Below are 23,978 nucleotides of genomic sequence, written 5' to 3'. Positions count from 1 at the left end.
CTCAGATATGGAAGAGTTCCTTAAGGACAGTTCCTTCTCCCTGTGGGCCATGTCATTACCATAGTTACTGTAGATCCATATTTCCTTCTACCTGAAAGATTTACTAGAACATTTCTTATAGTATGAATCTGTAAATTCTTTCAGCCTTTGTATTTCTGAGAAAGTCCTTATCTCACCATTGGTTTTGAAAGATACTTTACTATGTGTAAAATTCTAAGAAGGCAGGTTTTTTTCTTTCAGTATTTAAAAATATTGTTGCATTGCTTCTGGCTTCCATTGCTTCTGATTTGAAAGCTGCTGTTACCTTTATTTAATTTTTTTGGTAATGGGATTGAACCCAGAGGTGCTTTACCACTAAATCACATCTCCATCCCTTTTATTTTTATTTTGAGACAGGGTCTTACTAAGTTGCTTAGGGCCTTGCTTAGTTGCTGAGGCTGGCCTCAAACCTGTGATTCTCCTATCTCAGCCTCCAGAGTCCTTGGGATTATAATAGTCTTGTGCCACTACTCCTCACAAGTTATCTTTATTCCTCTGTAGATATCCTTTTTCCTTCCTCTATTTCTTGTAGGATTTTCTTTTATCATTAGTTTTGAATAATTGGATTATGATGTACCTTCATGTAGATTTCCTCATGTTTTTGTGTTTGGGGTTTAAACTTTTCATTCAATTTGGAAAATTTTAGCCTTCATTATTTCAGATGTTTTTGCCATTCTTCTCCTCCTGCCTTTCCCAGCTTGCCGCTTCCTCCACCCTGTCCTCACACTGTTTCATGAACTCCAAATATGTACAGCTTTGCCTTCCGAGAATATTTCAGTTATCAGATGCTCTGTTCATTTTCATCTTTTTTTTCCCCTGTGTTTAATTTTAAATGGTGTCATTGATAGGTCTTTAAATTCACTAATCTTTTTTTCTGTATATGTGTAATCTGTCATTAATCCCATTTCTTAAATCTCAGAATTATAATTTTTTATAATTTATCATTTTTAATCTCTAGAAGTTTATTTAGGTCATTTAAAAAAAAAATATCTCCCTGGGCTGGGGTTGTAGCTTAGTAGTAGAGCACTTGCCTAGCATGTGTGAGGCAGTAGGTTCGATTCTTAGCACCACATAAAAATATATTTAAAGAAAGGTATTGTGTACATCTAAAAAAATTTTAAAAATAAAATACCAAAGCTTTTCTATGTCAAATAAAAATCAGAAATGTCCACCTTCCTTACTTGACTTTTTGAACATAAAATATTCTGTTACAACTCTTAATGTCCTTGTCTATTAATTCTAACATCTATATCACAGTTTAGTTCTTATTATCTGATTTTCTTACCCTCTCTAGGGGTCATAGTTTTCTGAGTCTGTGCACACTCAGTAATTTTTGATTGAATGTCATACTATAAATATTACATTTAGGTGTCAGATAATTTTGTATTTCCAGAAATATTCTTGAACTTTTTTCTGGAATACTGTTAAGCACTTTTTAATTTTAAGGTTTCTAAGGTAGGACTAGGGCCTCATGTGTAGTAGAGGTGGTATTCCCCACTACTGAGGAGAATATCCTTTTGAGGTCTCTTCTCAGTGCTCTGTGAATCTTTAGCTCTTTCAGTCTGGCTTGTGAGAGCAGGTACTCTCCTGCTCTATCTGAGTGCTAGGTAATATCTCCATTCCCTTTGTGAGCTACTTTCCCTGCCCTTGTGTAGTTCCCTCACTTGCATGCAGTGGTATTTTCCTGAATATTCCAAGGGAACCCTCTGCAGATCTCCAGAGTTCTCCCTCTGGGTGGCTTTCTCTTTTATACACTGTCTCTTCTGGTGAAGTCTAGCCACCTGATCTTTCTAAACTTTAGAGTTCCACATCCTTATCTCACAGTGTGCTTGGTTTTGCTTGGGTTCCCCTCCCTGTGGGACAACCTGGAGACCCAGGGCAGGAAGCTGGAGCAGTCATGCTCACCTCCTTTATTCCCTTCCTTCAGGGTTCAGGCTTATTTCCTGTGTCCCATCTGTCACAGACCATTGGGTCAAATGTTTTATTCAGTTCTGATAGTTTAATATGATTGTTTAATATAGAGGCAAAGACATAATTATTTAATTTTATTTAACATTTCAAACATTATAAAACTATTGGTCTGTGACCACTTCCAAACAAGTACGGTCCAGTGGGTCATCAAGGTGCAAATGGAGGCTCCTTCACATCCAAGTGGTTCCAGAATGTCTAAATGTGACTTACATAGAATATTTTAAGAGAGAATACTTGATTCCCTCTTTTGTACATAGAATTCAAATAATATACAGTGTGAAGGAACAAATAAAGTGGAATACTTTTTCTTTTTTTTTCTGCTCTGCTCTCAGACTCAGTTTTACTCGGTTTATATCCTTTATCTCTGCTAGTTAAAACAACTTGATTACATTGCTCTGAAATTGTATATAACATTTTTGGGAGCAGGAAGCAGTACAACTCCAGTCACACTCTTATTGTATAGTAGTGTGAGACACCAAAGGAAGTAGTTTACACATTTAAAATACCTGTAACGTAAGAACAGTCATTATCTTTCATGGCTTGATTTTAATCAGCTTTATGTTTCATGCTACATAACTTAGAAATATAACTATGATAAATGTTTAGTTCTTAGGTTCTAAAACTGACTTTGCTGTTCTCTATTATCAAATGGAAAATTGCACCCCCAGTTGAGAGGTTCCAAAGTGAGTCTTAAAGTCACTCCTAATTTTCTCAACTCTTTTTCTTTTAAAGCCTGCTCTCAAGTTTGTGTTATATGCATTGGTTGGCTTTGTGGGTTTCGTAACCCACTATGTGCTGCCTCAAGTTAGGAAACAGCTACCATGGCATTGTTTCTCTCATCCTCTGCTGAAGACCGCAGAGTACAATCAGTATGAAGTTCGAAGTAAGTATTTCCTTAACACTTTATTTTTTTTTTAATTAATACTAAGGTTGTGTTCTTTTTACTAGGCTGATAGATGACTAGGTATGTATCATTGCAAAACAGCTTGGCTATGCTTCTTGTCCTTAAATTTGAACCTATTAATGAATCAGATCTTTTTCAGGATGATGGTTTTCTTTTTGTTTGAGTGTTTGTTTTGGGGTTTTTTTTTTTTTTTTGGTAGTGGGGAATTGAAAAGGTCTTTGTTGTTATTTCTGCCAGAGACACCAGGTCCTACCAGAGTTTAAAAAACCAAACAAACAAACATTTTTTAATTGCTGTTTTTAGTTCAGATTTGGGATAAACTATAAAATGACTCAAAAAGAGATATGAGGCCTGTCTGTTTGGCAAGCTGTTGCTTCATTTTTCTTTCCTTTGTAAATATTCACTTCTTGTTCATTGGCCCCCTGACCAGTGATATGCTATACTTCCTCATTTTAGAGAAATAAATGTTCATATCTAAGTCATTTATTATTGTACCAGTGATGAAATAAACCAAAATTTTCTTCACAGACTTTTCTTTCAATTGTGAAATTGCTATAAAAGGAGAAATAAACCTCTCCGTCATTTGAAGATGCATTAACATTTTTAGAAAATTCTGAAGCCTTTGAAAACTTTCTGTAAAAAACTTGACTTTAGGGCTGGGGTTGTGGCTCAGTGGTAGAGCCTCACACACTTCATGTGTGAGGCTCTGGGTTTGATCCTCAGCGCCACATAAAAATAAATAAATAAAGGTATTATGTCCATCTACAAGTAAAAGGAAAAAAATAAAAAATAAAACTTGACTTTATTTTCTCAAAGCAAATTTCCTGGGCCTTTTAGTGAAATTGATTGAAGCATGATGCCACTTTAACCTTCATCACCAGTTGGATCTGCAGGCGATAATACAACACTAATATGTAGATTGTATTAGCAGCACTGTGAGGACCTTTTACAAAATGTGTGCTCTTTAAATAAGGGAAAACAATATGAAATTGTGAGAATCAGTACTCACCCGTCCCCTGCATCATGGAAGTAACTCAGAATGAGATTTTTTTTATTAGCATTGCTTTTATACATAAATGACAGCAAATATATCTAATTTGTTTTAAAAATACAGTTTTAATTAAATGCATAATTGACCATCTTGTTTATTTCTAACTTAAAAGTCTGACTTTTTTATAAATTTTGCATCAACCTGATGTTTTTGAATTTTTGAAAGTACTAAATAGTAGTGAAATCATTTTTTTCTCCTACTGATTTTAGCAATTGAAAGAAAAATTATAATCATTAGAGAACTTATTAAAAGCCTGGAAATTGAGGCTGGGGCTCTGGCTCAGAAGTAGAGCGCTTGCCTACCATGCGTGAGACGCTGGGTTCGATCCTCAGCACCACATAAGTATAAAATAAAAATATTGTGTCCACCTATAACTAAAAAATAAATATTAAAAAAAGAAGCCTGGAAATATTGCTGTCAGGTAGCTGAAGAACCATGTATTAAATCTTTGATGTTATTCAAGATAGTTTATTGGAAATGAATGTGACTCTTATGAAGTATATGAATTCAAATAATAAATTCTCATTTAGATATTATAATTATATATGTGTATATGTCTATATCTTAATATTTTAAAAATAAATAATAGATATTTATTTGGGGACTTGGGGCAGCCTAATAATATTCAGTAACCTTTTCTCTTTGAGATGTAGCAAAAAGTGAGAAAAAGTTAGTTAAAAACAGGTTTTAAGAATTAAAATTTAAGCCAGGCACAGTGGCCCATGCCTGTAATCCCAGCAACTCGGGAGGCTGAGGCAGGAGGATCATTAGTTCAAAAGCCAGCCTCAGCAATATCGAGGCGCTGAGCAATTTGATGAGTCCCAGAAATGGGCTGGGTATGTGGCTTAGTGGTTGAGTGCCCCTGAGTTCAATTCCTGGTACCAAAAAAAAAAAAAAAAAAAAAAAAAGAAAGAAAAGAAAAAGAGAAAGAAAGAAAAAAGAATTAAAGTTTAAAATGAAATTCATTTAAATATGTCATATCCAAATAGCACGTTGGTAAGTATTTCACAATCAAGAGTTGACAATGGTTAAAATACTAGATTTTTACATTTTTATTTATAGTGTAGAGCTAATTTGATTTGTGAGAGTTTCCTTTCTTGTCACATTGCTAGACTACTTTATACATTGGATGACACATGATCTTCTTGACTTACATTGCCTTGTTAGATGCAGCTACTATGATGTGGTTTGAAAAACTTCATGTGTGGCTTCTTTTTGTTGAGAAGAATATCATCTATCCACTGATTGTTCTCAATGAACTTAGTAGTAGTGCAGAGACAATTGCCAGTCCAAAGAAACTGGATACAGAGTAAGTACAATAATCTTCTAGTCTAAGTCTGACTCTTGGGGACTGTTTCTAACAACAGTATTACAATATAGTGTCTTCGGTTGTTGATCAAGGTCCAGATATCCATCGAGTGTCTCTGTGGTAATTGGCATTGTAAGGTGAAAAATTCAGGTGAAATTTTGTCTTTCACTTCCCTTTTTGAAACATCTACTGTTGTTCTTAGCAAATTCACTACTACAAACATCTCATTGTCATTGTCAATATTTTATGAGAGGACATTTATTAAGGTTAATTTTTAATATTAGATGACAGGTCTGGGAGATGGCTGGTTTTGTGTACTGTGTAAGTTGTACCATATAGATGGTCAGTTGCCTTCATGGTTATCCCATGGCCTATCCCCTACTGTAGATACATGTTTTGGAGTAAGTATTATGTTTTTCATGTGCTAAATGTAATTGACATTACAGCGATAGAAATACTTTGAAATTAGAGAACCAGATGATAGAATTACAATACTACCCATTTTTTAAAAATGTGCTTAGACTCATAGAGGATTAGAATTATAATAATACTGTTGAAAGAGAATATCATACTAATTGGATCCTTTCAAGATGTGATTTGCGTTGTATATAAATAATTTTTGCAAGTTTAAATTTGATCTCTATATTGTAAGCCTAGTAAATTGGTCATTTTTCTAAAATTAGCGAATGTTCCAGTGTGATCAGCCATGAGTTGATGGGTTGTGCCTTTTTTATGTTACAGATTAGGTGCTTTAATGATCACCATTGCTGGCTTGAAGTTGCTGCGATCCTCTTTTAGCAGCCCTACGTATCAGTATGTCACAGTCATCTTTACTGTGCTCTTTTTCAAATTTGACTATGAAGCTTTTTCAGAGACCATGCTATTGGATCTCTTCTTCATGTCCATACTGTTCAGCAAGGTAATTTATCACTGAAAGGAATGTCTCTGCCTGCAAAAACTATCCCTCTAAGTAATACACTACTTTGTGAAGATTATGCATATATTTCACTGATTTGTTGTCTTTTAATTAATATCTCTTGTCAGTTTACTTAGAGCATATTAGAATCCCTAAGCAATGCTAGTCATAGTGCTTCATAAAAGATATATTTTTTGCTATAATTAGGAAGATAAAATTAAGTTATATGGAGAAACATTAAAATTAAGTTATATAGAGAAACATTGTATAGGATCTTCCAAAGCAGAGTGTGGTTTTGAATAATTTTAGAAAGATAAGTGGTAATAGTTGAATTTGGGTGACTGGATAGATAGAGGGAATAAATTCTAGTGAAGAATAACCTGCTAACTGAATGAAGACAGTAAGGCCATATGGGAGCAACCAGAAATTAACTTGACAGAATACTCTGAAATTTACAGAATGCTTTTAAAATTCATTATTTTCCTTCAGATAAGTGTTCTTATGCCCTTTATAAATGAGATGACAAAATCCATATCTTCTGCCTCTTAAAGCAAGGATGTTTCTACTGAACCATACTACCTTTCTCAAATAGGTTGTATAGTCAGATTGTTTGTAAATTAAATAGTAATTAGATTTCATGGTAACACTGACCACATACAAAGGACTTTGACATATATTATCCCATTTGATAGGTAACAGAGAGCTGAAGCAAATGAACAGCTACAAAATGCAGTCAAAGTCCAATTTTAGGCAAGTTAGCCTGGTCAGCCACATTTGGGATGAAATGGGAAAGAGAACCTGAAGGTATGGAGAACAGCTTAAGAGTTGTGACAGTTATTCAGATGTGACAGAGGTCTGACCTAGGATAGAACAGTGAAAATGGAAAGCAATTAATTCAAACAAGGTTTTAGTGGTAGTCATTTTCAGTATTATGATAAATACTCTTTAAACTATTTCAGTAATACATTTGTTTAATCACTAATTTATATGCACTTTAATCATTTATTTCCTCTTGTCAGCATGACTATTAACCAAAAGACAAAACCAAAAAGTGAATCAGAGAATTGTTTGTATAAAGAAGCATGTGGTTTCTCACAAACTGTGATACTTTGATTGAAAATTGTGTTGTGTCTTATACTGGTTGGAAATAAGTGAAAGCTGAAGTAAAACATAACCTAAGCAATATATGAACTACAGCTGGTACACTTAACTCTACATTAGTTTGGATTTTCTTAATCCTTTCATTTGATCCTACATTTGAAAATCCTTTCATTTTCAAATATTCGGGGTGGGGGGGAACGTACCTTTTCTCAGAAGTGTTCTAGATACATAGGCTGTTAATTAGTGAAAAAAGCAGAGAAAGCTCTGCTCTTAAGGAGTTTGCCTTTTGTATGTCACTAGAAAGAACAGTGATAATAAGCAAGTAATATTTAAGAGATCTCTTTAGATATATTTTTATTCTAAGATATCATCGATTTAATAAACCTTTTAATTAAATGTAGACAAAATTGTTGTTATCCACCCACTACACACCTATTTGAGTACAGTCTGCTTCACATTTAGTTTTCCCAAGTTACTCCTTTTAAGTAGTTCTAAAGACATCATGATAATAGACATGTTTCTTCTACTTCATGTGATCCTTTTTACATTAGTACTAGGATTATTAGCATGATTTTGACTCATGGCTAAAAATATGGGATTCATCTGCATTTCTGATGGGTTGAAATTGTGATTTTTTTCAGTTGATTGATTTTTCAGTGTTGGGAATTGAACCCAGGGCCTCACACATGCAAGTGAAGCCCTCTACCATTGTGCTATATCCCCCAGCCCTGATTTTTTTTTTAAATTGGAAGTCAAAACAAGTCATTTGTAAATCAACTTAAGTACTTTAAGAGATGAGATGTTTGTGTCTAATCATGTCACCAAATTAGTCAAAATTTTTGCTTTTTAAGATTCTTGTGATTTATTTCAAGAGTTAGGTTTTGTATTGCCTGATGTGCAGAGACTGACTTGGACAAACACAGTATCCCTGTTTCAGGGTTGAAGATTGTCAACAACAATAACAGATTCAAAGTTAAATGACTAAAATGTGTATTATGCTTCCATTGACAACAATTGAAATTATGAACAAATGTCAGGTATATGCAACAAAATTCCTATGCAAACAGGCAATGACAACTGTATACAATTGGTATTTTCACAATCCTTTTGACATTGCCTTTGAAACATACTCAGTTTCCAGAACACTAAAATTTAAGGAAAATGTATTTTAGAATAAAATGTTTTACTTAAGCATTACAGATATCTAGATGTATTTTTCCCCCCAAGGATTGTTATTTTGCTTCTTGCTACCTTTCTTCATTTTGCTTGTAAAAGTAGTAATATGACAGGCCAATAGAGGGCATAGAACTTTTTAAATTAATGAAACACAAATCCACAAGTCAGCTAGCCATCTTTACTTAAAAAATGATATTTTTATTTAAAAATAAGTTCAGCATTTTGGCAATAATGAATCTTTTCCTGTTATGCAAATGGTAGATAATTTCAGTGCAGTTTCTCTAGTAGGAAGAAAATATATTTCATAGGACTTTCATTTTCTAATTCAAATATCTGATTAAGTTTTTTGCTGATGGGTTTTCTTTTCCTCCTACAGCTTTGGGAACTCCTCTATAAGTTGCAGTTCGTATATACCTACATCGCCCCGTGGCAGATTACATGGGGTTCTGCTTTCCATGCGTTTGCTCAGCCCTTTGCAGTGCCTCGTATCCTTCAAATTAAAATTATGAGAATGGATAGTCATATCCTTGATGAGAGTGTTGATTTACAAGGAAAACCTTTCATAGGCATAGAATATAGGTTACTATATGTAAATTATGAAACACTCATTCTTTTTAGTTCTGATCTATCCTGATTTAGATTGTTTAACTTATATTAACATGTGTGGCCCACAGATCATCTAAACATGAGAAAAAATTTTGTAGTTAAATAATGCTAACTTAAAATTCCATATTTTAAATATAAATTAATATGAATGTTATTAAAATCTAAAAATAAAAATATTTTAATGTACACAGAATGTTTAGAAATATTTTTAATAAACAAAACACTTTTGCAATTATAATTGAACTGTCTGAAATTTTGTATTCTCTTCATTTCTTAAAAATATTTTCTAAATAATAACAAGGTTAATGACACCAGTGATGTTAAAAGGCAGACTTTGATACTTCTAAGGAAAATTAAGCCTGAGCATTTCTTTCTAAATTGATACATGGACTTTTACCAAATATGTATTAGCAAATATTTATTTGGCTCCCTTCAAAGTATCAGATCAATTCATATTTTCCTTGTTTTGTTTTTCTGTTGGTATGCCCTTGGGGTGTCCAGTGACATCATCTTTCGTATTTATATTGTGAACTTTATTTCTCTAATCACTGTAATCTAAATGTGTTTGTGAATTTTTTTTCTTTGTTCTTCATGTCTGTGTGTATGCATGCTCAGATGAATCTTAAGTTCCTTAACCACTTTTCCCATAGATTCAGCCATGCTGTTTATTCAGGCTGCTGTATCAGCTTTCTTCTCTACTCCACTAAACCCTTTTCTAGGAAGTGCAATATTTATCACTTCTTATGTTCGGCCTGTGAAATTCTGGGAGAGAGATTATAAGTGAGTAAACTAAAATGCTTAAAAAGATAATTTCTTTTTTATAGGAAAAACTATTGACAGCATTATTAGTATAAGTTATTTGTGGTTCATAATTGTGAATTTTTTGAGAGGGAGGGTACTGAGGATTGAACCAGGGGCACTCTATCCCTGAGCTACATGTTGAAATAGTTTTGCTAAAAATTTATAAATATTTTTAAAATATGAAGATTATGTGATAGAATTGAGGGAAATCACTGTATCTCTTTTTTCTACTCATGAGATTTTTAAAAATATAATTCTAATTTAAGTATACTCATTTTTGCATCTTTTTTTCTTTCAGTGACATTTCTTAAACTTATTCCTCATTAATACTACTCTGAACCTTTATGCTACCTAATATTACAGTGAATTACCTCATAGTTTTCTTAGCAGTAGCTGACTATTTGAGATCTAATTGTTTTTGGTGGTGGCCGTAGGGTTGGGGGAGGTACTGGTGATTGAACCCAGAAGCATTTTACCCCTGAGCTACATCCCCAGCCTTTTTATTTTTTATTTTGAGACAGAATCATGTTAAGTTGCTTAGAGCCTCTTTAAGTTGCTGAAGCTACCTTTGAACTTGTGATCCTCCTGCCTCAGCCTTCTGAGTCACTAGTTACAAGTGTATGCTACTGTGCCCAGTGAGATCCAAATTTTTATAAGTTATCTCTGCTTTTTCATGAAGGAAAAGTTTTTAATGACCATCTTTGTACATAAAGTAGGCTTAGTTCCTTGGAAAGAGCTTATGCGAATTTATGATTCTGTTAGCCATCTCCATGAATGCTTTTTTTCCTACATTTTTCACACATTGGCATTTTTGCTGGGAAAAAATTGTGGTCTCATCTTTGAAACAGTGAATTGGCTTGTGGGTTTGAAATTTTGATTACAGTTCCTTACCTAAAACCACACATAGTATTTCTCATTTTGGCAAATTTCACTGTTATTTGTATCCTATTCTGGACCAACTTCCAACCCAAAGTCATATCCTGTGATAGCAGTTATTTAAGTATTTTGGTCTCAGAATCCCTTAGTAATCTTAAAAATTGTTGAAAATTCCATAGGTTTAAGAATAACTATATTTTCCCACCAACCAAAATAAAAAATTGGAAGAATTCATTGTTTTTCAGCACTGCAAATCTTTTAATGTCTGGATTGTTAACAAACAGATGAATTCTTTTATCTGCTTCTGTAGTCATTCTGTTGTTATTATGCTATTTTGCTTGAAATATATGAAGAAAATTTGGCCTCACTCAGGTAGTTGAAAAAGGAGTACTTCCATAGACATTTAAAGCAATTGTGGATACTTTTTCCTTGATTCTTCACTAAAACTCAACAAATGGTAGACTCTTAAAAGTAAGCACAGTGTGGAATTTAAATTGTATCTGTATTTTTGGAATTTTGTAACATCAATATTTATGTATCTATCTTGTATTTTGAATGAATCTTTTTATTACTCATGTATTATTTTATAACATTATATATTATTCACTTAGAAAAATATTGTTTTACTGAGTAAAAGACATCTTCCAAATGTTGACACAGTTCTTTATGTAGTGTTTAAAAAATATATTCATTAATATTACTACCAATCTCAAAAGAAATAACAAAGTATTGGGAAGCCATCAGGCTCATGGTGATGGATACAAGTTTTTTCCACATTGTAAAATTTTCGTAAAACTTGAATTTTGTCAATGTGAACAGATATTACCAGTTGTTTTCCTTGAAATGACAGATTCATTTTCTTTGTTGTTGAGAAATGTTTATTAAATAACCCATATGAATAATTTTCAATTTCCTCAACAGCTGTTCAAGTAAAAATGGTGTTGTTTTTTTGTTGTTGTTGTTGTTGTTTTTTTAAAGCTGCTAGCTTGGCTTATAATTCTAATGATTGCACACATGCTTTCCCTCAGGACAGCCATTCAGAATGCAGCAGAAGTGCTTTCTCTGTATTTTCTCATTTTGCCAAACAGAACATTAAATAGGCCATACTAAGGAATTGAGATTTAATAAAATTCACATTTTTTACGGCCTTATTAAGGATATTTTAAGTGAAACTGTCCATTTGTTTTTTTGTGCATGTGTGGCAGTGAGGGATAGTACTGTTTGGTGTTGCTGCCTTGATCTGTGCTCAAACATCAGCTGTTTTACCCACTGTGCTTCTGCACCTTCAGTGCAGTTGTCAAACCAGGGGAAAGGGGCTAATAACAGCTCAGCATCATTAAAAGAATAGTTTTGTGTTTTATATATTTTTTTGTAGTTGGTAGATGGACACAATTCCTTTATTTTATTTATTTTTCTTTATGTGGTGCTGAGGATTGAACCCAGGGCCTTACACATGCTAGGCAAGCACGCTACCACTGAGCAACACCCCCAACCCTAGAAGAATAGTTTTGATCTGGAAAAGTCCTTGAAAAAATCCTGGTTTCACAGTCTACATTTTTGGAACCACCGTTCTAAAGACTAGACACAATACCACTGAGCTTTAATAGGTATGCCTTCCCCTTGAAAAGAATGTTTTATGTACTGTGAATTTCTGAGAACCATATGCAGCCCGCATTTTTTCATTCTGGTCTCTTACCCCTCCCTGCACTGTACCACCTCTGTATGTCTTTTTACACACTCTGCAGTTACATCTGCTAGGGGGAGAAAAACCTGCTATGTTTATGTGTGGTAAAGGTTAAAAGACTGTAAAATTGTGCTACCAGCTAGGGATGTAGCTGAGTGGTAGAGTACTTACCCACCACGCATGAGACGGGCTCGAGCCCCAGAACTACAAAAAGCAAACAAAGTGTGCTGCCAAGGAGTTTATCAATATATTAGGAACAGAGATTTTCCTAAAGCAATATTATTTGATCTGGATCCTATAGTTCCCTCCTTGTGTTTCGTTTGGTTTTCGTTTTGGGTTTTGCAGTACTGGGGATTGAACTCAGAAATGCTCTACCACTGAGCTACAAACCTAACCCTTTATATTTTGTATTTTAAGACAGGATCTCAGTTGCCCAGGCTGTCCTTGAATTTGTTGATCCTCTTGCCTCAGCTTCCCAAGTTGCTTGGTTTATAGGCATGCCACTGTGTTCAGTTCCCTTACTCTTATTAAATTTTTTTTAAGTGTAAAGAAATTAAATGTGTTTTATTTTGTCCTCTTTAGCACAAAACGAGTAGATCATTCAAATACCAGATTGGCTTCCCAGCTTGATAGAAATCCAGGTAATAACTCTACTTGTGAGTAAGGCTTTACATTAAAGATTTTATTTGTCATGTGTATGTAATATGTAACTATACATTTATTATCTTTGTTAGAATTCTTTGAGTTCCAACTAGTCATTTTTAAAAACTAATATCCTTTGCTTTGTTTTACTTTAGCAAAGTATAGTGTATATGAATTAGACTATCTCCAATTTGTATGCTTATCTTTTTTTTTTTTTAATGAGATAGGTTCTTAATCTATTACCCAGGCTGTCTTAAATTTGTGATCCTCTGGCCACCAGAGCAGCTGGAATTACAGGCATATGCTACTATACCTGGCTTATACCTATCCTTAATAAAATGCATTTAAAGAATGCTGATGGGAAATTTTTAAACACCATTGAAAAGTTATTCTTACATAGATTAAAAAAGTAGAAAGCATTTAAAGTAAAATTGGTCAAGTGTGTTGAAGGATATACAGCACATTTCATTAATATGTTGGCTTCTGCCTGTCCCTGAATTCATAAGTAAATGTTAATGTAATGTTAGTTTTTTATGTATCGAGTTGTCATCTATGAGGGACCAAATAACCACTTAGGATATGGCTTGAATGGGTGGCACTTTGGTGGCATTACCATTATTTAAAATCTGGTTCTTAGTTTTATTATTTGGGAAACATGATTTTATTGGGCTCTCCAATAGTAATCTGCCAGAGAAAATGAATTTCACTATCACAGTTGTGAAGGACTAACAAACAGCCAGAACCTAAGTGTGTTAAAGAGACATTACTCTCAAATAGACTGAAATATTTGTATCTATTTGACTTATAAGTTTCCTTTAAAATACTATATGCATCTGAAAAACCAAACTATAAGGATCTAATTTTTTTTTAAGAGAGAGAAGAAAGAGAGAATTTTTTTAAATATTTTTTTTTCAGTTTTCGGTGGACACAACATCTTAATTTTATTTTTATGTGGTGCTGAGGATCGAACCCAGCGCCCCGCACATGCCAGGCAAGCGTGTTACTGCTTGAGCCACATCCCCAGCCCTCTAATTTAATTTTAATACTTGATTAAGGAGTACTAACTGTTTGATATTAATGACTGTTACCATCACATTCTAGTAGAGAAAAAAACCATCTCAAGTCTAGTGGATACTATAAGGGGCTGGAATTGTCCTGATGCTTCCCATAGGACAAAATCACTTTTGTATTGGGCATGCATAGAGTTAGATACAATCATTTTATTGCTATTAGAACCTAGGGTTCCCCTTTCATTATTTTAATATTTAGTTTGAGTTTAAAATAATTACTAAAGTTTGACGTTTTGCCATTCTCTAGTACTGTCCTTTGGGGTACCCACTTACAGGGTGTTGCTTTTGATGGGTTACTTCTAGAGGAGGCCATCTCATTCATGATGTTTTATACTAATGTTTTTCTTACAGGAGAACCCTAATGTACCATTTGTAGGTTCTTTTTTCTACATTTGCATGTACAGTTTATTTTTGCTAAATATCAACCATCTTGATATTCAGGATCTTTTTGACTAACTTCTCTTTGGACTGTCTTGTTCAAGTCTTATATATTTTACCCACTTCCTTTACCAAATAATCTTTTTGTTCTCCTTCTGAATATTTTCTTTTTCATTTATCTGTATAGTTTTAATTATAAGGCACATGTCATTGAATAGCAATAACTGTACATGAATTGTAAGTAATGGACTGTTAAAAAGGTGGAAAAGTTTTTAGATTGTATCTAATCAAATTCCCACATTACATGGATGGGAACCCTAGGAGAAGTTATGTAACCTCTCTCAATTCTGAAACCTCGCTCATTATCCTGTTTCATTTTTATGTAGAAATTGTAAGGGTATGAGTATTATTTATCTATTCAAGTAAATATAAATACAACCTGAGCTGGAAGTTAGTATTGATATTTTTAACAATCTCATTTGTCAGTATGAAAGGGACTAAGGTAAAATCTGACATTTTGATTTTTTGTTTAATCCCTTCTTGTAGGATCAGATGACAATAATCTGAATTCCATCTTCTATGAACATTTAACCAGATCCCTGCAGCACAGCCTCTGTGGTGATTTGTTACTGGGACGGTGGGGAAACTACAGTACTGGGGATTGTTTCATCCTTGCCTCTGACTATCTCAATGCATTAGTACACCTTATAGAAATAGGCAATGGTCTTGTCACTTTCCAGCTGCGGGGCCTGGAATTCAGAGGTAGGACATTCATTCATCTTTTATTTTTATACTGTACTTCTTTTCTACAGCATCTAAGTTTTGTGTGTTTATATCTCAAATTGAAAGTGTTCATAAAATTAGATTTTTGGGATTATGCAATAAAAGTTGTTAAAAGAGTAATTATTAGCCCCTTGCCCAATTTCATAGTCACTAGAGAGTAATTTTTTGGTGTTGCATTATATGTGAATGTAGTAGCATTAGTATACAGTCGACTTATTTACCTGGAGATATTGAACTTCTATTGCTCTTTGCTTGGTCTTTTGCCAGGCCCTTTTGTGACAAATTGCATATGTTTGCTCAATGGCTAGTGGCATAGAATGTTGTGTTGTGTGAGACAGAGTGGTTGACTGAGTGATGTTCAGAGAGTCACCGTGCCATTGTCCTCAACATTTTTTTTCAATTAAAAAGTGAAATTCACCTAAAATTAATCACTTAAAATGAAGAAATCACTGGCATTTTGTACGTACATTTGCAGTGTTCTGCAACTCCCACCTCTGTCTAGTTCCAAATAAAACCTCATGTCTATGAAGTAGTTACTCCTTATGCCTCTTCCACATGCTCTCCACAGTTTTATTTACTGACAAATGAAGCTGTTTCTTCACAGAAACTGGTACATTCAGAAACATATCAGCTTGTTGTTGTCAACTCCTAGAAGTTAAATAACTTCTTTTTTGTTTTATTAATACAGCTAACACTGTGTGCCAGATACTGTTCTGTGCACTTTACCTGTATTAACTCATATTTTTCCATTTTTTAATAGTTGTACATAATGATAGGATTTATTTTTGCATAGTCATACAGGCACACAATATAACAACATAATTTGGCCAATATCACTCCCTAGCAGTTATCCCTCCTCCCCATCTCCTACTCCTTTGTCCCTTTCCTCTGATCTCCCTTTGATTTCTGTGAGATCTGCCCCCACCTTCCTTTTCCTTTTTCCTCTCTAGCTTCCACATAAGAGCGAAAACCTAAGTTTCTTGACCTTCTGAGTTTGACTTATTTCATTTAACATAATGATCTCTAGTTCCATCCATTTTCTTGCAAATGATGTAATTTCATTTTTCATTATGGCTGAGTAAACTTCATTGTGTAAACTTCATTGTGTATATATACCACAGATTCTTTATCCATTTCTCTTTTGATGGATACCTAACTGGTTCCACAGTTTGGCTATTGTGAATTGTGCTGCTATAAACATGGTTATACATGTATCACTGTGGTTTTATTACTTTAATTCTTTAGGATAAACACTGAGGAGTGATAAAGCTGGGTTGTATAATGGTTCCATGCCTTATCTTTTAAGGAACCTCCATTCTGATTTCCATAGTGGTTGCATTAATTTACAATCCCACCAACAGTGTAAAAGTGTTCCTTTTTCTCCACATCTTAAGTTGAATAACTTCTTTTTTTATTTAAATAGTTATAGTTGTAGATGGACACAATACCTTTATTTTATTTACTTATTTTTATATGATGCTGAGGATCGAACCTAGTGCCTTACACATGCCAGGCAAGTGCTCTACCACTGAGCCCCAGCCCCCTTAAGTTGAATAACTTCTAAGCATAAAATAGAAACTTCTTTTATAGGAATTTCAAATCCTGTGTTTGAATATCTTTTGGTGTATGGGAACATTTGGACTAAAGAGCTTTAGAGAGTTTTTGTTCTATCCTAAGAAGTTTTTTGTGGTGTTTTTAGTCTGGAGTAGGAAATAAGAAAACATTTGACTAGGAAGAGAATCAGTCGGATCTCTGCCCTAAAGGTTAATTTTTACCTTGATATTGAATCAGAAAGTTTGTTATGGAGTTCTGTGGTAGAGCAAGTGCTTGTCTAGAAACTATTCTGTTTTTGTTTTTATAGTTGTAGATGGACAGAATGCCTTTATTTATTTATTTTTTAATGGTGCTAAGGATCAAACCAAGTGTCTCGCACATGATAGCCAAGCACTTTGCCACTGAACTACAGCCCTAGCCCTAGAAACTACTCTGTTAACTAGTATTTACACAGTGCTCAAATTGTCATAAATATTGATATTTTTCATTTGTACCCCTTTGTCTCCCCTCTTCTGTTCCTAAAATATTCTCTTCTTGTTGTCGGGTGGATGTTTGATTCTGCCTTTCCATCCCAACCTTGCACCTTTATTCCATTTACTCTGGACCTTAATTCTATCTACCCCCATCCTGTTCAAATGTAATCCAAGTGGACTTCTGTAAAAGTCTACACTGTACCCTCAGACTTACCGCTGCTAGAACTTTAAACTTCCTTTAACTTTTGGGACCTGAGGATTTCACCTAGTTTTTTAACTTAATTAAAACAACAACAACAACAAACAAACAAAAAAATGCATGGGGAGGCTTTTTTCTAGCCTTTACTTTTGTGAAATGGAAGAAGGTCTTTTTATCACTTGCTCTTATCTACTATCATACTTATCTACTATAATATTGATGATAAATTAATCAAATCAAAAAATGATACAAATTCTCATTTTCCCAACTTTCCCCCTCTGGTACTGAATAGATTGAAATAAGTTTTTGGACAAATGCTTGGCTGTTCAAGCTATAGTTGTTTATCAATCAAAATTCAAGTCAAATTTGGAAACATACTATCCCTTACTATCTGAACACATGGCTAGATTTGGATAGCAAGGATAGCTGTAATTCATTCAGATGTTGTGTTGGTATTTTGGTTTTCCTTTTCTTTCTTTTTTTTTTTTTTTTTAAGAGTTGATCATGTCATTCCTGTGCATGAAAGTTTTCAGTGACTCCTGATACAATTAAATTAAAATTCAAATACTCTAACACATCCTACAATGCTAAATGATTTGGGTTTGCCATTTTCTGCATTCTCACTCTACCCCACTCTCCTCGCCCACTCTAGTCACCTTTCAGTTTCTTAGATGTGTTCAGTTCTTAACTAAGAACTCCTTGTCACCCCACATTTTCCCCCCAGAAAGCCCCATCATCTCCCTTATCCCACCAACCTCCCATCTGGCTAATTCCTTAATTATACTTAGGGATTACCCTAAGTGTTACTTTGCAAAGAGCCTTCCCTGACCACCTGTCCCACGTGATTACATTTCATCTTACCTTGTTTTAATTTTCTTAGTTCTTATCATAGAAATAATTTTATACTTATTTATGTTTATTTGTTTAAAGTTTTTTTCTTCTCTAGCCCTGGGGGTTGGTAAACTTTTCCTGTTGGGAGTTACATGGTAAATATTTTAGACTTTCTGCCCTTTCTCTGTTGGGTACTCTTTATTGTTGTTTTTAAATAATCTTTAAAAAATACAAAAACCATCCTTAACTTGGATTTGGCCAAGGCTGAAGTTGGCCAAACTTCAGGGACAGAAATCACATCTGCTTCAATTGTCATTTTGTTTCAGTACTTATCACACACAGCAATTAGTATCTAATAACTTTGCTAACTTTGTAGATTGACTAAAATGCTGTCTTCTCCTTTTCATTCCAGAACTCTTCATGGGTGTGATTATGTTCTTGCTCCTCAAATATTGATGTGATTCTTGGTTATCATTGTTATCCCTTGTCCCACCTACTTCCTTCTACCCCAAGAATATTCTCTTGCCAAACAAATATGTGGATCTCTTGAGTGTTTTGGTGTATTTCTGGGGTATGCTCAATTACACAAATTAAATTTAATTTTGGTGGTTAATTTTAAGCAGTATTTAACTGAACAGATTTCTTGATAAATTTCCTATAGGTCTTACTTAAACCCATTCATGTATTTTTTTATTTCCATTTTTATTTTACCAATAATTTCAAGATTCTTTGCCCTGCAAGTCTTATGTGAAAAATTAGAGTTACCAGTTTATTCTCCATATTATAAATTTCTGATTACAGCATCTACCATTGTCACTATTTGTGTTACTTGTATCAAGAACACTTTTCCAATTCTAAATTACCATGTCAAAAGTTTGTTATATTGATTGGATTCTTTTACTTTTTATTCAGATTTATTTGAATATGTTCACTTTTCAAGATTTTTAGTTCTTTTCATTTTTACTTATAATACTTACTCTGAGTGGCTGAAAGACATAGCTAATCCAGGGAACAATTGGGATGGTTTCTCATAGAAATGCTAAAATCACTTTGCAAATTTCACAATTCTTCTTTCAATTATAAATATTCTTATACTTATTATTGACTTTATTTTCTGAGGAAAATATGTTACTGGGGTATGTTGAAGCTGTAGATAGTCTCATGGGAAAGGGGTTGATGTATGAGAACAAAAACATCCTCCTTAAATTTAATTATCCCATTCACCTATTCTGCTACTCTGAAAAAGGACCTTATTGAACTTTAGAATTTCCAAATTCCCTTTTGCCATATCTGTTCTCCATACACCACTAACGAAGTAACATTCACAACATACAGCTCTCATTATGTTATTTCCTCATTTAAAAACTGTTCATCAGCCAGGCATGTGCCCAACAGCTCAGGAGGCTGAGGCAGCAGGATCACAAATTCAAAGCAGCCTAAGCAGCTTAGTGAGGTCTTGAGCAAAATAAAAAATAAAAAAGGCTGGGGAAGTGGCTCAGTGGTTGAGTGCCCCTGGATTCAATCCCTGGCACAAAAATAAATAAATAATTAAAAAACCTTTTATCAGCTAGGTGTGGTGATACACACCTGTAATCCCAGTGACTTGGGAGGCTGAGGTAGGAGGATCACAGATTCAAAGCCAGCCTCAACAATTTAGGGAGGCCCCAAGCAACTTAGTGAGACCCTGTCTCAAAGGAATAAAATTTTTTTTTGCCTTTTTTTTTATTGGTTGTTCAAAACATTACAAAGCTCTTGACATATCATATTTCATACATTAGATTCAAGTGGGTTATGAACTCCCATTTTTACCCCGTATACAGATTGCAGAATCACATCGGTTACACATCCACATTTTTACATAATGCCATATTAGTAACTGTTGTATTCTGCTACCTTTCCTATCCTCAACTATCCCCCCTCCCCTCCCCTCCCATCTTCTCTCTCTACCCCATCTACTGTAATTCATTTCTCTCCTTGTTTATTTTCCCATTCCCCTCACAACCTCTTATATGTAATTTTGTATAACAATGAGGGTCTCCTTCCATTTCCATGCAATTTCCCTTTTCTCTCCCTTTCCCTCCCACCTCATGTCTCTGTTTAATGTTAATCTTTTCTTCCTGCTCTTCCTCCCTGCTCTGTTTTTAGTTGCTCTCATTATTTCAAAGAAGACATTTGGTATTTGTTTTTTAGGGATTGGCTAGCTTCACTTAGCATAATCTGCTCTAGTGCCATCCATTTCCCTGCAAATTCCATGATTTTGTCATTTTTTAGTGCTGTGTAATACTCCATGGTGTATAAATGCCACATTTTTTTTTATCCATTCATCTATTGAAGGGCATCTGGGTTGGTTCCACAGTCTAGCTATTGTGAATTGTGCTGCTAAGAACATCGATGTGGCAGTATCCCTGTAGTACGCTCTTTTAAGGTCTTCAGGGAATAGTCCGAGAAGGGTAATAGCTGGGTCAAATGGTGGTTCCATTCCCAGGAATCTCCATACTGCTTTCCAAATTGGCCGCACCAATTTGCAGTCCCACCAGCAATGTACAAGAGTACCCTTTGGAATAAAAATTTTAAATAAAATTTTTATCAACTTCTCTAAAGAGATAGCAAAATGAGTAAAATGAAGTAATAACACATAAAATCAAAAGAGAACTCTTAATACTATGATACTTTTAAAAAGTGGCTCAGGACATTTCATCTGGAAATTGGATAATTTTTCTGTTGTCCAACTTGTCCTAGCACATGGATAAAGAATGAAAATTTCTCAAGGCTTTTAACAAAACTAATATAATATTGATGTCCAAGTAAGAGTAAAAATAAGTATAGTTTAATTTTATTTGTATTTATAGATGCAAAAATTGACCAATTCTAGAATAAGCAAGATTCAGCAGTGTTTTTTTTAAGTACCCCACACAAATTTAGCCTGTTTTCATTTTTTGAAATCAAGTAGTAGAAAGCAAATTAATAGAATTTGTTCTATTTTAATAGGCCAAAGGAGAAAATATGATTATTTTAAAAATGCCAGAAAACATTTGATTACATTTCATTTTCTTTCTTTTTTAAAACATACTACAAAATTGCACATGTTTGGGGCTGGGTTTGTGGCTCAGGGGTAGAGAACTTGCCTGGCATGTGTGAGGCACTGGGTTTGGTTCTCAGCACTGCGTATAAATAAATAAAATAAAGGTCCACTGATAGGGCTGGGGTTGTGGCTTAGTGGTAGAGCTCTTGCCTAGCACATGCGAGGCCCTGGGTTCAATCCACAGCACCACATAAAAATAAATTAAATAAAGGTATTGTGCCCAACTATAACCAAAAAAATAAATATTAAATAAAAGGTCCATTGACAACTAAAAATATTTTTTAAAATTACACATTTTTATATGTTGTAAAGCATGTATGTGTATGTATATTGATAGTCAACCACAGCATGTATTCCTGTGAATGTTAGGTTCAAGACAAGGGCTTTTCTTATCACCACTGTGTAGAATGACTTTGTTGGCAGTTATAACTAAGCAAGAAAATGAAATAATAAAATTGTTGAAGATCGTAGAATACTAAACAATATTGTTCCTTAGCTTTGCCCAAATAACTTTTTTTATCCTTATTTTTCTAAAATACTTTTTTAGTTATAGATGAACCTTTGTTTTATTTATTTATATGCAGTGCTAAGAATTGAAACCAGTCCCTTACACATGCTAGGCAAACGCTCTGCCACTAAGCCACAACCCCAGCTCCTAGTCTTATTTATTTTTTTTATCATCACACCACCACCATCTATATCTCTTAAAATAGTGGTTTTAAAACCTGCTTAGTGTATATATATTCAGTAGGATTTGTTTTAAATATAGTCTTAGATATGTGCTACATGCGATTAAGTGTAATCATTTTGTAGTCTTTACATAATGTAAGAAACATACAGATTAAATGGAAGCAAGACTGCAGAATAAAATAAAAATGAACATTAATGGATTGGTGATATTTTGCTGATGCTAGATTGCTGTGTCTAATTGTGTACTTAGTCTGTTTTTGTATTAGTACTTTTGTATTGGTACATTTGAATGATTATTTGACAAGTATCTTGTATAAAAAATTGTAACTTCAAAGATGTATTTGCTAGTACAGAATAATCAGAACTCATGCCTAATAGAAATTATATCAGCAGGTAAGCCTCAAATGCTGACTGTGTTATCTTATCAATTATTGTTATAATTGGGAACTGAAAAAAATTAATTTTTACTTAACGCTAAATTGTAATATACTAGTATAAGTTATAGAGCCAAATAACTTGGATACATATAGTATTTCTGCTTGAAGTATGGATGATTCCAAATGGAGCTCAGATTCTTCTGAGTTCTGCATGTCTAGCTAGCTATATTCCTGAACCTGGGTTGATTCAGTTTTTTTTTCCATTGGGTTTTAGTTTTGTCTTATATTTTTGCAGTACTGGGAATTGAACCTAGGGGTAGGCATGTGCTAGGTCAGCACTCTACCACTGAGCTACACCTCACCTTACTTCAACTTGGTGAGAGAAGGTCTTGCTAAGTTGGCAAGGCTGTTCTCAAACTTGTGATCCTCCTGCCTCAGCCTCCCAAGCCACTGGGATGACAGACAGACATTACCACACCCAACTCCTGTGTTCTTTAAGAGATGTACTTTTACTCATTTTGTTTTCATTTGATATGAATGCAGTTGTAAACATATTTGAAAAGGTTGGAAATTCATGAGTCTTAACTAAAGATGTTCCTTTACTGCACAAACTCCCAGCATCTTTAATGTGCTAATGCACATTGTTACTCTACAGGAAGTGAACATATAGTATGCCTCTACAATTTGTACATGAATGTTCTAAAGTAAATCAATTACATACTTTTAGTTGCTATAAAATATAACTCTTTCCTAAATCTCTTGTGTTTTTGAGCCATTAATTTTTCCCAGCCTTTGTTCATCTCTCTCTCTCTCTCTCTCTCTCTCTCTCTCTCTCTCTCTGTTTCTCTCTTTCTTAAAGGTACCTACTGTCAACAACGGGAAGTAGAGGCCATTACTGAAGGTGTAGAAGAAGATGAAGGATTTTGCTGTTGTGAACCTGGCCATATTCCTCATGTACTTTCATTTAATGCTGCTTTTAGCCAACGCTGGCTAGCTTGGGAAGTGATAGTCACTAAGTATATTCTGGAGGGGTATAGCATCACTGATAATAGTGCTGCTTCTATGCTTCAAGTCTTCGATCTTCGGAAAGTACTCACTACTTACTACGTCAAGGTAAGGGTTGGTGCTTAGTTAGATCTTTGGATAACAGAGGCATTTGGGAAACACAAATACAAATTTTAAATTCCTGCATTGTTTTTAAGTAGTGGTTTAAATTATCTGGTATCCAGAAAAGTCAATAAAGATATGCCTACAAAGGTCTTGATAGTCTTTCTTTTGTGGAACTTACTCCATTTGTTCATTAATAAAAGTAGCTAGTATTTGTAGCTTCTATGTTTTTGGCTCTATGCTAAGGAATATTCACACACAAGCATGCATACACACACGTGTGTGTCTTGCTTTTTGTTTGTTTGTTTGTTTTCACTTTTTTTCCTCCAGTATAGTAATAGAACCCAGGGCTTTCTGC

The 23,978-nt window shown here is 34.1% G+C and overlaps 1 protein-coding gene across 6 annotated transcripts in view; it reads left to right on the top strand.

Moving 5' to 3' along the window:
• Pcnx1 (pecanex 1) overlaps positions 1–23,978 on the top strand; it is a 151,135-nt gene that overhangs the window by 110,220 nt on the left and 16,937 nt on the right. For all 6 annotated transcript variants that reach the window (XM_027931593.2, XM_071607712.1, XM_071607710.1 and 3 more), the window contains 8 exons: positions 2,743–2,893; positions 5,133–5,274; positions 6,016–6,193; positions 8,844–8,952; positions 9,724–9,853; positions 13,017–13,075; positions 15,071–15,286; positions 23,373–23,626. In XM_027931593.2, coding sequence (XP_027787394.1) covers positions 2,743–2,893; positions 5,133–5,274; positions 6,016–6,193; positions 8,844–8,952; positions 9,724–9,853; positions 13,017–13,075; positions 15,071–15,286; positions 23,373–23,626 — 1,239 coding nt within the window. The remainder of the gene's footprint in view (positions 1–2,742; positions 2,894–5,132; positions 5,275–6,015; positions 6,194–8,843; positions 8,953–9,723; positions 9,854–13,016; positions 13,076–15,070; positions 15,287–23,372; positions 23,627–23,978) is intronic.

This window comes from Marmota flaviventris, chromosome 2 (genome assembly GCF_047511675.1).
Source record: "Marmota flaviventris isolate mMarFla1 chromosome 2, mMarFla1.hap1, whole genome shotgun sequence".
NCBI classification, from domain to species: Eukaryota; Metazoa; Chordata; class Mammalia; order Rodentia; family Sciuridae; genus Marmota; species Marmota flaviventris.
The sequence above is the reverse complement of the archived record's forward strand: the minus strand, read 5'-3'. Positions and strand labels throughout refer to the sequence as shown.